Genomic DNA, 16,043 nt, shown 5'->3' on the forward strand with positions numbered 1-16,043 from the left:
TCATACTCAAACTTCCACCTCCCCTGTTTGCACCTTACAGTTTGCAGATGTATCTTTTACTACCCCAACGGGTTATCACATCCTTGGTGAAATGCCATGAACTATTCTTCTTTAATAAATATTTTACCAATTAACTTCAAACCTAGTAGCTATCCTTCTCCTGCCAATGCAATTACAATATGGCAAAACTGCATAAACGCAGATGATCATCTGACTGCTGTTTTGTTTCTTGATGATGCCTGTCTAGTACTACAAAATACTACTGTGGAAAACGTATTTGGCTATACACATTTTTGTGACTATGCAACTGAACCCTGTATTGAATATGATAAAATATATAAAATGATCTTTCCTTTCTTGGAGACAATGTAAAAGGTACACACAATCAGATATATTGCATCAGATCTTTAGAAGATGAGAAAAGACAGGCCTTATCCTAGAGATAGGAGACCTCTAACGAAAACCAGTTTGCTGCTGCACGTGGTACTGGTGGACCAGTAGGTGGCACTATCAACTGAAAGCTGAAACTCTGTTCTTTTTCTTTTTTACTTTTTAGAATAGAATTAACCCATACTTGCTGATTATGAATTGTATATACAGCAAAAGTATTCACCCCTTCCACATATTTTTAAAAGTAATTTTTAAAACTAAAAATTCAATGCTTGAACTGAACACTTTAATGGGTGAGAGAAGACACTTTTGTGGGGGCAAAACTAAATTAGTTCAGGTGCACAAACTTGCTTTGACAAGTCACACAATCAGTTAAATACCTCTGTCTGTGTGCAATAATGGTGGCTGACATGATTTCACAGGCAGAGAATTATAAGCAAAGATTCAATCATGAAGACCACATAGCTTTCAATACTCATGGATAAAGTTATAGCAAGACACAAATTGGAGGAAGGGGATAAAAAATTCAAAGAAATCCCTTTGAGCATGGTGAAGTTTATCATTAAACAGCATCGTACCAACCAGACACTGCCTACTTCAGGCTGTCTCAAAGCCGTCATGGAGTTTGCAACAAACATTTAAGTTATACTACAAACACAGCAAAAGGTATTGTTGTCAGACAAATGTTCCATTAATGTGTAGGCTTAGCTTGAGTATGCTAACCTCAGAGAAAATCAGTAAAATGCATACCAGAATCATTATTTTTAGTAGAACAATTTAATTAATGTAACATAAGAGCACACTCTTTCAGTTATACACCCCAAGCTTCTTTTTCTTTGCAAAACCAATAAATATGTTTTGGGCCTGGGATTTGCATGCTTACCTCCAGCCAGCTCAGAGTTCCACTCAGTTTTCTGATATTCCATGGAGACTCCACCTGCAATTCAGTATGAGCACATACCCTCCGAAAAATTAATCCAACATTTATAACCTGAAAACCCTCATTTACAAGCTGGGCATCATTTTGCAATTGTGTTTGCCTACTGTACAAGTACCCTGTAGTCATGTTTCAGAACATCGATTTTGCTTTTCCATGCCGCAAATATTTTTCATTCCAGCTCAATATGTTGCACTATAACTCAATGAAATGTTCTTAAAATAACAAGGAAGACTTACTGAAATGCAAAACAAAGGGGCAGTAAACTCCATTACAAAATGCAGCACGTTAAAGTACAAGCGTTCAAATGTCAACATTGCTATATAAGTGGGAAAAAGCTCAACAGGCTAAACTGAGTCTGCCGAGATTACTGTAATATTGCACTTACTTTAAAAATATACAACAGTGATGGTCACCCAAAATATGTAAGTTTAAAGTCTGATAAAGCAAAGGCATTAGATACAATTCTTTGAATGCCATTCCAAGGAAACTCATACCGATATTAGAATATTCAGTAATGTACATGCAAACACTTAAGTGACATACATAATATCGATAAAATATTGTTTCTATGGATTATAAAACAGTGAAGAAAGAAAATGCACTAAAGTTTCTTACCATACAAGATATCATTAGTCCCTTACCAATTAAACCATGAGAACTTAGTGTCAAATATGAAAATATTATCTGTATTTGATGCAAAAAAGATCAGGATTATTTCAGCACTATGAAATACTGTCACTGGAGCACTTTGGTGCTTTAGGACCAACAATATGAGCAGAAAAGGTAATACTGATTAATTGTTGCATTATTGCAAAGTCTGCCATGCCAAAGTGGGTTATATGGAGCCAAAAATAATCACTTACATTTTTTTCCCCTTCTGTGACACGGACCTCATAGACGTATGCCAGGATTATATCAACCAGGCTGATCCACACCTGATGGGTGGCTTTTTTATCGAGCAGGTAGGATTTATTGCTGAATTTTCTGAGCTGCTCCTTTTCCTCTTCAGAAAAAAACACTAAAGAAAAGAGTATTTGTAAGTAGAAAGATGTAAGAAGACAATATCTGGAATTCACTTTGCACACAATGTTCCTCAAATTAGAAAATAACCAAGCTGTTTACTCATACCATCAAAACCAGTGAACTACCAACAACAATGGATAAAAAATTGTTACAGATCACTACAAAACAATCATTTCAGCTAGACAGGACATTCATAGGTTTATCTTTGCTGCATTACAGTGGAATGTTTATACAGATTAATGGTTATTTTCATGTAAAAAGCTAAGAATGTTGTTAAAACAGCAAACATTTTTCTGTATTACTGTATTACATTTGAAATATATCATTTACTGCTGCTATTTAAACCACAAAACACGTCAATATGAAAACAGTGTAAAACCAAGAAATCAAAACACTTTCGAGTTCTTTGTTTCAGATTAGTTGCTCAACACACTGTACTCAGTAACTTCTGAAACTGCTATCTTATTATAAAAAGTAATAGAATAGCTGTTTAACTGATAATACGCTACAAAAAACATGAAAGCTGATAACAATATCTGGTCCCAAATGTGCTCCAAAGACTATTTGAAAGTAATTGTTCAATCTGGAAATTAACACCCATGCTTTATTCACAATCACTGGAATAATTATCCAAATAATGTTTCTTTGGAATCTTCTCTACCAGTATCCTTTATGGTATGTCTTTCTCTGCATCTTCACTTTACTCGATCCAGAAAAATTAAGAGAAACAAGTTTTTGATGCAAAAGCCATCTCAGGAAGACAAAGTGAGAAGACTTCTAGGTGTAATCAGTTTGAAAAGTACGAGTCCATGCTTTGTTCCTAAATATAGTGTACCTCCCTGTTTAACACATGCAGAAAAATAATCCTGATGTGCTGTAATTGTTTTATATTTATATATCTTGATTTTTAAAATGGTCTTGCATTTAGCATTTAGTGGACTCAAAACAACAGAATAAAAGGCCTTTTCTAACTTAAGTTAAGTTTACTGGCTTCACAAGGCAGGAGTGTCCTGCCATACAGTACTACTTAAGGTTCTTGTGATACATCAACTTGCCAGGTTTGTGTATCTCACCTCATGTCAGAAGCAGCATAAGCCATAAAGTGAGGGATTAAGAAGTCGTGGAGCCAAAACTATTTCAATCTATTCTCAAACTTTCAAATGTGTAAGATGCAGTGCTAAGTGGCTTGGAGCCAACAGAGGAATGTGAGACAGCAAAATGTTTACAAAGCTGCTGAACGTAATGTATATACAAGGTATTTTTTTAGAAATTTGTTTTATATTGAAAATTATTTATTTTGGAAAACTACCCTGCACAATGCTTTATATGGTAGTCAAGTAATGGAAGCATGAGATCTGTTAGAAAGGGCCAGTACTTTGAAAGATGATAAGCGAAAAGGACCCTTTTTCTAAGAGACAGCATTTCATGGCTTGCAATAATTTGAAAGCATGGACCTATGGGATTGAAGCTGAATTACTTTTGCAGCACATGAGACTTCTTTCAAACGAAAAACTCATCTGACCGATGAAGCTAAAAGCAGCCCCCTTTACAGACCCTCCAAAGAGCACCCTGCAAGGTTTCGTACGCTAAGGAAAGCGACACCACAACTGTTTAAAATTATTTTCTTGGCTCTGCTGCAGCCTTGGCACTCGTGAGAACAGAATTCTTGCTGCATGATGAAATACTTATTATCACTACAGACATCCTCTAGGGGGATGTTGCAGACATCTTAGAATACCTGGCTTCCTCTTGAGTCGAGCTGCTGTAATTCATTGCGAGTTTCTTTTTCATCTCTTTCAATGTATAAACAGAGAAATTCCTGCCAAGAAATCTGCTTCCAGTAAACAAGCCTTTCATAAAGGACAGTGGTTGTGCAGAGTTTCAAGCATCGCCATTTTGTTCTTAACCCTTCAGGGCTTTCTACCCTCAAAAGGTCCAGTGACAAATCAGACAGAGAGAAAATGGGCTTAGCCTTGTCACAAATTAAAACAACAATGAAATAAAAAGTTCAAAGCAGTGCCTAGAGAATATCTGTCAGACTAAACAGGAGGCAAGAGTCAAACTCAGAAGTCTCTAATCAGTTTAAGATGGTTCTTATTTTCCATTGTTTCCCTGTTTTCTATCAGAGATAACTCTAATAAACTAATTCCCTTGGACATTGGTTAGGTCTTCACCAGCCTGCCAGTTTGCTTTCAAGCCTGCAGGCCCCAGAGCTACCCCAGGGCCTGCTTAGATCTTGGCTTTATTCAGCTGGGAATATGCTCGCTACCGTGAGAGGTACACTTACACAGCACTTCTCAATCCACCGCCCGCAGTGGAGATGGGACACTTTCAGTCCCGTGTCGAAAAATCAAAGAACACAGTTACGCATGAACCACTCTGTCATTCTGAAGTCAAAACCACCAGCAAAGGACTGTTAATGTGAGGCACAATCAGGAGTTCACAATGTAATGCCGCTACAAAACGGGGGACTGGAAATAGGGTTCTAGGACAAACATACATTTTCTTACAATCGGAGTCCACAAACATTTTAGACCTCAGAGCAATCCGAACAGATGTGTCTGGTGATTGTGTTTGGTTTTTCTAGATTACACACTTTTGGAAGTTTGGAGGTTTTTTCCCCATTTAGAATTTCACGTAATGCTGAGAATCAATAGAGTTCAACAAGGTGTGTTCAACACACTGCCATTACATCTAAGACTTAACCTGGGCTTATCGGATATGTTTAAGAGCCTGTACTGTGTATACATATGGAGTACAGCCAAATTTTGGTTGATCAGCATGTACTAGGTTAATCAATGATGTATTCAGAAAGAATAAAAACCACCAAAGAGTAAAATCCTTTAAAGGAGAAGATTAAAATGTATTTCACCTGTTGTTGCTTTCGATTTCCTCCCCTCTTTACGTGACCGTTCTGCTAGCCTCAGAAGAATTAATTAACTTTTTTATTGAACATTTTCCGTCGACATCTGTCTACAAAATCTGTCCTTTAATTAGAAATCCTGAACTTCTTTGTCTTCGTGCCAGATGGCACCACTGACATTGAGTAGGTTTGCCTCCCTTTGATTGTTCAAATAACGTAATTAACTTATGTTCACATTTTGTGAACACGAAAATAAGTTTCAAGTACACTTACATGTCTTAAATATTTAATCATAGCAACGAATATTGTCTTGTTCTAATTTTGCTCGTTAACAGATTGTGTTACTAAGTAATATTGTTAGACCACAGCATAACTGTCAGTAATTCTGCATCGTGATCACAGCCTGCTATTCTCTGAATTTAATATGTTAAATACTGAAGCAAGGATTTCATTTTGCACCGAAAAGCACTCTTGTTAAATCACTTTTGAAGGGCTCTAAAGCTATTCATGCGAGGTACAGCTGTACAAAGGCAAAATGATTGCTCTCATAATGTTAACTGCATTCCAGTAAAGACAAATGATTGAAAGAACACTTGACTTGTCTTTTCAAATGGAACAGTAACCTGACAAATGAACTCATCAGTCCTTAGGTGCCTCTATACTGACAGTCAATGGCAATTCAATTCAGCTCTATTTGGAGAGGAGGGAAAGAATTTTCAGGTATGCAAATGGAGCCATTTAATTGAAATCTCCAGCACTGCCTGTTATTTCTTTGCAATGGTCAAAATTGACCTTGTTGTCTGTAATGAAGAAATACCTTTGTTTGTACTGTAAACAGAAAAACCCTCAAAGTAAATGCAGTTTGCATGTAAAATATATTTGCACACAATTAAAAAAATACATTCTGTGAAACAAGCATTTAACACTTTAACTGCTATTAAATAAGTATATTTTAAGTTGTCAGGTACTACCCAGTAGATCAATTTGAATTACATATTATTATGATGTCTGAAACCACAACACAGTACACTACCTTATTCTTCAATTTGTATGAAACTAACAACTTTTTTAAGACCTTAAATACTATTGTGTTGACCGCTCTTTTAAGTAGTACACATAACATAGGACCTCAGTTATTAATAAGACAGCTTCTTCTGGGCAGAATAGCTCTTCAGGAGTCATTAATGGAAATTATTCAGAAGAAAATCTAAAGCACACAGCTGTGTATCTGCGACTCTTAAACTGAAAGCCAGGTAACAGGCTCCCGGAGATTTCAATTTGAAGCTCACTTTTTAACTGAAGCACCCTACAGAGATAATGCTATCTTTTTAATCTAAATCCTGCTTTACCCATATGACATCCAACAGTAACATAAGCTCTGACTGTAAGCCATTCGTTCAGGCTGTAAGCTCTGCAGAATTAACATGCTGTTATCAACAGACTGCACACAACTGAACAGCCTCTCGGTGAAGCAGCTACTAAAGCCCTTATCACTTTAATCTTTTGAAAAACAATAAATCTGACAGGTTAAAGTCAAAAAGCCAGGCATCATGTTGCTTTGTATGTCTTCTATGAGGACTGGTTTTACATGCTCTCTTACAATGTACAGTTAAAGACTTATTTGATGGAGACGGGATTAGTCGGAAGATGTCATGGGCTAAGATCAGAAAGCAGGCCCATTGTTGTTTTTTTGGTTAAAAAATTATAACTAAGGGCTTTCCTGATCTGGCATAAGCCAGCTAATGTAACAAACAACTGGCATAGTAAATCTAAACCCTTAATAAGGATCTTTGCAGATCTAAAAAAACTTCTAAATGGCTCAAAAAGTACAGGCGCTTGCCCCTGCACAGGCCGAGCTCCTTGATCCAGGTGTTGCAGGTTCGAGCCTGCGACATGTCAGTAGTAGACTGGAACCAACTGGCAGCGTGACACTGACTGAACACCCTAGTCCCGAAGTGGGTTGGACTCGTCAGCCAGGGCTCCCTCTGCTCTGAACAAGACAGAGACCCCTATCTCCTCCCGAGTACTTGCAGGTCTGCAGGGCCATGAGTGAGGAATGTGCCTCTCCTCCAATCTGCGCTGTACCTCCAGTGCAGGGATATGTCCTTTGTGGCGTGTTAAAAGACAACAGTTCTTATTTTCTAATTTGAGGTGATAAAAGACATGTTAAAAGGCTCGAGAATGGATGGGGCACAGAAGGCTGCCTACAATTCTTCATTCTCCCGTGTGCAGCAACAGGGTTTGTAGCCACAGACAAAACATAATGTGTTGCTTGCAAATCAGGTGTCTGTACCAAAAAAACACTTGGCACTTCTAAATTTAAAAAAAGACTCCTTTCTAAACCCTTCGCATACTTACTTGTTGAGGCCGTTAATTTGTGGTCCCAATAATAAACAATTAAAATGTGCTAAACAGCCTTAAGGTAGTCCTCACTCACTTCACAGAAAACAGAAAGCAAGGAGGTTAGCAGGCAAAATTCCAACAGCCTATTTTGAATAACCACTTCATTAGTACTCACACGTATCACTCCAGCCTTGTTATACTTCCCCATGACAACAACTTGGACATGCTCAATAAACACCATAAAATACAGAGAAATCGGCCAGCTGGGATATAATCTGACATCTGTTTACAGTTTATGGCCTGGCTGAGGGACTAGTGCCAAAACATTCATTAAATGGCCCAAGCCAGGTAGGCTGGGTGTGAGCAGTGCATCAGGCACAGGAATGTGAAAGGTGACTATGAAAGCTACATGCCTTGACACCAAGAGTAGCAGATCAGCTGAGAAACATCAAATAGGCAGTTGCTATAGTCTGAAATAAGTAAAAATCTGAACTTTCTAGTGTGTGTGGGCATGCACAAAGGCATTTCTTGTCTTTGTGGGCATGTATCATCTACTACAATATGTTATGTTTCTGTTTTTCCTGAGGGCAGAGACTGCTCTGACTGAGCTATCACTTGTTTTGACCAGTGACTGGCCAATGACAGCTATCTCTGATCGGTCAAAGAAAATATTCCTATTGTTTTACCTCTACGAAATTAAACATGTGCTCTGGGTTACTAGGAATAAATACCTTTCACACAAGGAGCCCTTATTTTGACTCTGAGTCCTTTAATATCTCATTCAGATGTTTAGACTCGTATATCTCCAAATTTCTTACGGTCATATCTGTAAATTCATTGTTTAAGGAGTGTGCCGTAATTCATCAAACAACTGCTTTGATCAATAATAAAACATTGCTTTTCTGCTTTGTTTTGTCACTTCACTAGATATCAATCAATAGTTACGATCTATCTTCACGTTCACAACAGGGAGCTCCTGAGCCATAAATTTCTCTGACAAACTGCTTTGCTATGTTCATTGATTATGAGTTATTTAAGTAGTTAAGCTTTCAATCAATGAAATAAATCTATCAAAACTGACTTGGAACTCATAAATTCTACTGACTTGCTTACTCTTTTCTAGAGAGAAACTGGCTGCCTCAAGTAAGTGTTATGCAAGCATCATACACACATACACAGAAGAAGGCATCAAAATACTATTTAGAATCAAATGCTTGTTTTAAACAAGGGTATTTTAACCGACTGCATTCTGTTACTTATTAATAAAACTGTAGAACCCATTGCCATGTGCAAGAAATCCCTCCTGTAATGATGCCTAGCTTCGCATAGTAGTGAATACAGTCTTCACTACACACCACCTGCTGGCAAACCTTTATTCCTACAACTACAATTCAACCCACCAAGCCTAGTAGACTACCTCAAAGACAAGCAAAAGAGAAAACATTTTTTTTTCTGTGTCCACAATTTACCAGGATTGGTAGTAAAAGGGCAGTTAATATTTTCTTCCTGAAGACTGAAATGTCATGTGGTAAGATGCAAAGGTAGGCAGCTTAATTTACTATAAATAAAATTCCAGCACATACCAGCATAAAAGTCTTCTATTTTGACACAACAATGAATTTATACTTTCTTTTATCAGAAGACTTACATACTCATTGTCTAATTAATAAGACTAGAAGTTCACACCATAATAACCAGTCACAGCAACCTGCCAAATGCCTATCAAAGGCTTAAGCTGTAGTCTCCATACATACACAGAGAGTTTGCCTCAAGTAACTTTATTCATTCAATATCTGCTCATCTGTGACTTTATTAAGGAAGTACAAATGATAGTTAGTGACATATTGTTAAGGCTGTAATTTATCAAAAACAATCTACTTTTGTATCACTCTTATACAAATTCTCTGCAGCACTATACATTGAATAAAGAATATCCTAAACAATGAATGAATATCAGAATGCATGAATAAATGAGTAACAGCAATCAAAAGGCTCCATTCCAAAGAATATACAGATTTCTATTCCTAAAATGTTGTTTTAAATTTAATAGATTTTAGCAACATAGGCAAAGAAAACAAAAACACTGCAGGCAAGGAAATATAGATAGCATGCAAAAATCCCAGGATATTTGTACCTATGCGATGGGTTACTGAATGCATTTCTGCAAAAGTAACAGGTATCATTTTAAACAAGTAGTCAAGGCACAAGGTGATAAAACAAAGAGTAATTATCCCATGCAAACCAAACTGCCTTACTTGTTAATATATTCCATTTTTTGTGTGATCGTATTGCATTTTGTCTATAGAAGCCCTATCTTTAATCACAATTTTTGAAGAACTTTTACTTAGAAACCTAGAAACGTACAAATAAAAAAGAACGAGATTTTATGTGGTTTGGAGGATAAATAAAAACACACTCTGTTCAAAACCACAGATCACAGCTACTTTCAAAAACAAATTTATATAATTTAAGTGATTTGCTGCTATGCCAATCATGAAGTGTCAACTATCATGGACCATGAAGTCAAACACAGCAGGAGATAACAGCACGAAAGAGAAAGACTCTTGTCAACAAGCCAAAAACTACTTCAAGCTTCAGTATGAAGAAACACTTACCGGCTCCTTCGCCCCCATCATGGCCTTGAGTGATTTCTTCCTTTATCTTCTTTTTACTCTCCACTTCAACCCACCAGGGTCTGTATTTCAGCACATCCTGGACTGCATCATCTTCAAACAAGTCTGCACTGCATTGAAAAGATACATTCAATGATACACCAATCAGACACAGGTACTCAAACCGGAATACAAACTTAGCCGTACTGCGGTTGTAAAAATTTAAGGATGCTTCTAAAAATAAAGGTAAGCGCATCAAAAGAAAAAAAAAAGAACATGACGAATTAAATACCCTCCGTTTTGCATTTCAATGCTCTTGTTTTCATCTGGGTACGGAACAAATTTCATTTCAGCAACAATCAGCTGAACTGATCTGTATTTATTACAAGCTCAGTGATACCTTTAACTCACTGAAAATCAGTACTGGGTTCATTAATCAAATGATTCTAGTCCTCACAATTCTGTGAATATATCAACAATATTTTGGTATTCTTGTAGTTAGACTAATATATTGCAATTACTCCTGAAAATGTCTCACACCTGATTGCTATGTCTGCTCCAAATACTGTAAATGCACCCTGACTGCATTTACTTTCATGTTGCTCATATTAAAAGCCACCATAGCCAGCAGCCATATCACCCTGCAACACACAAGTGGCAGCCCACTGAAGTTAAGCAGGTATGAGCCTGGTCAGTACCTGAATGGGAGACCTGCTGGGAAAAACTGTTGGAAGTGGTGTTAGTGGGGCCAGTAAGGGGTTCTCACCCTGTGGTCTAATGCCCCAGTATAGTGACAGGGACTATACTGTAAAAAGGTGCTGTCCTTTGGATGAGACATAAAACTGAGGTCCTGAACTCTGTGGTCATTTGAATTCCCAGAGCGTTTCTTGAAGAGAATAGGGGTTTAACCTCTGTGTCCTGGTCAAATTTCCCATTGGCCTTTACCAATTATGGCCTCCTAATAATCCCCATCTCTGCTCTCCTCCCCACTGATAGCTGATGTGTGGTGAGTGTACTGGCACACATTGCCTGCTGTTGCATCATCCAGTTGGGTGCTGCACAGTGGTGGTGGTGAGTGGATTTCCCATTACCTGTAAAGCACTTTGAGTGGAGTATCCAGAAAAACGCTATGTACGTGTAAGTAATTATTATTAAAGGCTGCCATTCGTTCTGTGAAATGGTGCTTGGGGACCTGCGAGTGGTACCTCAGGATTGTGATACTGTGGGAGAAGCTGTCCTTCAGGCTAGACAATATACCATGTCACTCATCACCTGATAATAATAACAACCACAGACTGAAACAATTTATTGACAAAGTATCCAACAAACCCGCTGGAAATGACCTACCCAGACAAGCCTGGGTCAAGCTGAACCGACTAAGAACTGGACATGGCCGTTTCCGGGCCACCCTACACAAGTGGGGTCTCACTGATGATCCAACTTGCGAATGTGGCGATGGCAAGGAGCAGACGGCCGACCACATCCTATACTCCTGCCCTCGCTTCAGATGCCCCGGCAACTTTATCAATTTGGATGATGCCAGCCGCGACTGGCTGAGGCACATGACTGTGACAATATAACTATGTAACCTCTGCATGTTAAGCTCATACGAATATATATATACCACCTGATAATCAAAGATCCCACAGCACAGTTAAAAATTAAGTGTGTGGTAATCCATGCCTTGATTCTCCTGAGTTGGCCCAATCCAACCTTCATAAACGGCAATCAATTTTTCACTTTACTACCTGTTTAACTGTGTAATGCAACTGTAGTACGGTTTACAGCTACCATATTGCCCAGGTTTTTGCTGTACGTTCGTAGTGGATGAAATGGGTGCTTTCTTTCTTATTTATGTAAAGTACTGTGGGATCCACTGGGACAAAAAGTGCTATGCAAATGTAATTAATTATTCATGACAATGTACTATAGTCATCAAGCAAAGTGTCCAACAGGGACTGAGGCTAAAACCAAACAGTCAATGCTGTTTAGCTGTTAAATGTTTACATTTTCTTTCTCTTTTTGAGACAGATGTGACTTGTAGATTTACTGTTAATATGAAAATGTACTCTTAAAGGCTGATTTGTAAGCTTACCCTAAATCGGTCTTGTATGCAACTGTGAAAGTTTTAATTCTTTAATATCATTTAATGTTTATTTATTATTGTTTTGACAAAGGTTTCTTGTTTAAAATATACAGTACCTTTACCCCATATTTTGGGATGTGTATAAAAAACATTTAGAAAACACGTCTAATTACATTTAATTAGTCTGACACTATAAAGCATTCAAACTACAGTAATGGGGCTGAACAGAGAGCTAATGATAAAAGATTATCAATAAAATACATGCCTTCACACAGAAGAAAATGTTTTTTTGGAACAAAAGCCGTTTTAAGGACTTTTAGTTTTTACAACTTCTTTCCAAAAAATGCATGAGCAGATCTTGCAGTGTACTTATCTGTGCATGCTACCAGACCTACAGTATGAGTGATGAAAAACAGTCAGAGGTAAGCAACTGAATTAAAGTGACACTAGTAATTAGCCTACATGTAACATGAGCTACTCAGTGACAAATACTAATTACTCACTACTAATTAAAAATAAAGGGCTCAGATGTACTTGCAATTCAGCTAGCCCCAGGTGTGCATATTATACACAAACCACCTTTTGAAAAATAATGATTATTTTTGTACTGCTAAAAATAGGTGCAGACATTCTTTTAGGTGAATAGATATTTTTGCATATAACAAATCTAATTATCTCAACCTCTTATATGTTATGTAAGTAAGCATTTTCTGAATAGAGCAAAGAATATAAATTGTTGACAGGTGTTGTTGACTTCCTGTTGAACATTTTAGTGCATGATGGAGGCGCATTTTATTTTATTTTCTGCCTTAAAATAAACACAATAATCAAAATGAACAGATTACTTGGTGAATCAAAATCAATATTGAATTCAAACAAAATATCACATTACACGTGAAAACAAATTACATTTATACTTGAATATTTAAATATTCCCTCAGCACACATCTAGTAAGAATAATAAACAACAAATGCCAATGTCACCTCAATTATAAATATTCACACACCATCAGAGGAAGGCAGGATTCTCACTAATTCCCAGTGACAGAATTAGTCATAACTCACCATGCTCACTGGATAGGGCAGCGAGTTGATGGTTGAATTCTGCACTACCTAAAGGTGCTGGTGCCACAATCTACCAGAAAATCATCCTGATTATCTATTGATAAATCTCTCTATATAGCAATGTCAGTTCGGCTTTGTTAAAGTGGCATGAAAGAACAGTCTTCCTCCATCCTTCCATTTCTGCTTGTTTCATTATACAGATGCAGCCATTCAAAGTGCGCGTCACAGACACGTACCGCAGGTGACGTCGCTCAGTATGACGCAAGATGACGCGTGGCACCGCAGTACGTGATTGGTTGACCGACAGGGGCACTCGTGGTCCGTTGGTCTGTCGTAGAAAGACTTACAGTAAAAACGTCTTTGCTGTGCCCGTTGTAGATATTGAATTTTACCACTGAAGGGAAATCTTAGTAGCTGAGCATAAAAAGAATAGGAGCATACTGTAACGCGTGTGAAGGCCATAAACGATATTAATTTTGGAACATAAACATACAGTATATACTGTAGCTGGTCTTGGTACTTTAAAGAAAAAAATACACACCAGTATTCCATTTCTCCCTAAACATTTTAAGCTTTGAAGTCTTTAACTAACATGATACCGGAGTCAACAAGCATACTTTTAGAATTTGATTAAAAGGGAATATAATATGGAATCGCGTATCTAAAGAATTTAATAACGGTATTCGTGTGCTGCGACAGGGCTGTGTAGGGCTTTTTCGCCTGCCTGTTCATGCGAGCTGTCTTCTAGCCGACTGGTCTAGGTGCGTGACTAGCAACTGGGAGGTTGTGTGATCGAATCCAGCTGGTGCCGGACTTTTCTTTTAACAAACATTTCTTCGAAAAAATAGAATAGCGATATTATGGACAATAAATTGACTTTTATATTTCAAAATATCGCAACATGAACGATATTTGCGATATTTTGAACATATCTTCCCTTCTGACAGCGGTTCCTCCTTCTATTGTGTGTGTGTGTGCAACAGAGTAAATTTTTATAGAGAAATGGAGGCTGGACAGTATGCGTTACAATATAAACATTTATATTGATTTAAATCGTGTTCTGATTTAAATCGCAAACGCGTGTTTAATTATGTGTTTTTTAATCATAATCAGGCTAATGCATTTCTACATTTTCTGTATGAACCAGCTTAGAGGTTCATACAGAAAGACAGCTTGTGTTTAAATTGAGTGTAAGGTAATTTATGCTTCTAAAGTCATGGTCAGCATTTATTATTGTACTGTGCTGTAAACTTTTTCTGTGCCTAGTCACATTATTTTATAGCGTTTTTATTGCGTTATTAAATCCGGTGGCGCTGTGTGTTAGAGTAGTTTCCTGACTCCCTTGTCACATGGTCTGTGATTGAATCCCATAGAACTATGACTTTATTTTTTAACAAACATTTCTTTGAAAAAATGAAACGTTTCCCTTGGTCAGAGATTAAATAAAACCTCACTCGCACCAAACAAATTTATATTTCTAAATATCACAAAATACGTTCATTGTCTTCCAATCGAGTCGAGTTGACATTGGAAGCCTGCCACACCCGGACTGTTAAACCAACGCATTAGCACGTCAAAGCCCATCGAGGGTATTGAGCCAGTATTGCCTTTAGTATTCCCCCCTCTCCCCTCAATTCAATTCAATTCAAGGTGTTTTATTTGCATGACAGATGGGTACAAGCAGTGTTGGGTATGTATATTGTAACGCTTACGGCAGACAGGCACTGTGTAAGAGCCGGCGCACCAGAGCAGCGCACCGAGGGAGCGTCTGCATTTCTAACTTAGTTTTTAAAATTAGTCAAGCAATATGAAGCATCTCCTTTTACTTAGTGCCTGAGCATAAAAAGAATAGGAGCATACTGCAACGCGTGTGAAGTCCATAAACGATATTAATTTTGGAACTTAAACATACAGTATATGGCTGGTCTCGGTACTTTAAAGAAAACATACACACCAGTATTCCATTTCTCCTAAACATTTTAAGCATCGAAGTCTTTAACTAACGCGATACCGGAGTCAACAAGCATACTTTTAGAATTTGATTAAAAGGGAATATAATATGGAATCGCGTATCTCAAGAAATTAATAACGATATAATTATATTCATGTTGCAAAAGAACTGCAACGGACATAAAAACTCCCTTGCTTTTAACAGAGCGTTCCATAATTTCTAACTACGAAAATGCCAGGTGAAAGGATTTGTAAACATATTTTGTTAAAGCAAGTCAGAACCCATTCAGAGCCTACATTACATTTTAGCGTTTCATTCTGAGCAGAAGACCCTCACACCTGAAGAAGGGGGAGGTGTTTTTCGCTGGAAATCTCGCCTGCTTCTACTTTACAACCGGAGTGCTGGCTGTGACGAATTAAACCGGCATTACAGGTTACAATCACAGACCATGTGACATGGGAGTCAGGAAACTAACACAGCGCCACCAGATTTGATAACGCTATGAAAACGCTATAAAATAATGTGACTAGGCACAGAACAAGTTTACAGCACAGTACAAAAATGCTGACCATGACTTTAGAAGCATAAATTGCCTTACACTCAATTTAAACACAAGCTGTCTTTAGCCCTCTAAGGTGGTTCATACAGAAATGTAGAGATCCAGGCTCAGAACACACAGCTTCATTAGCGAATACATATGCAGGACAACTAGAGAAGACGTTTTACAGAGGATGGATTTTTAGAAACATCCCATCAGTGACATCACTGAA

At 37.6% G+C, this 16,043-nt stretch overlaps 1 protein-coding gene across 4 annotated transcripts in view; it reads right to left on the minus strand.

Annotated features, from left to right (window-relative positions):
• shq1 (SHQ1, H/ACA ribonucleoprotein assembly factor) overlaps positions 1–16,043 on the minus strand; it is a 77,323-nt gene that overhangs the window by 38,712 nt on the left and 22,568 nt on the right. For all 4 annotated transcript variants that reach the window (XM_088917367.1, XM_088917366.1, XM_088917369.1 and 1 more), the window contains 3 exons: positions 10,175–10,302; positions 2,194–2,348; positions 1,274–1,327 (listed from right to left, as the gene is read on the minus strand). In XM_088917367.1, coding sequence (XP_088773493.1) covers positions 1,274–1,327; positions 2,194–2,348; positions 10,175–10,302 — 337 coding nt within the window. The remainder of the gene's footprint in view (positions 1–1,273; positions 1,328–2,193; positions 2,349–10,174; positions 10,303–16,043) is intronic.

This window comes from Atractosteus spatula, chromosome 5 (assembly GCF_055471065.1).
Source record: "Atractosteus spatula isolate fAtrSpa1 chromosome 5, fAtrSpa1.hap1, whole genome shotgun sequence".
NCBI lineage: Eukaryota > Metazoa > Chordata > Actinopteri > Semionotiformes > Lepisosteidae > Atractosteus > Atractosteus spatula.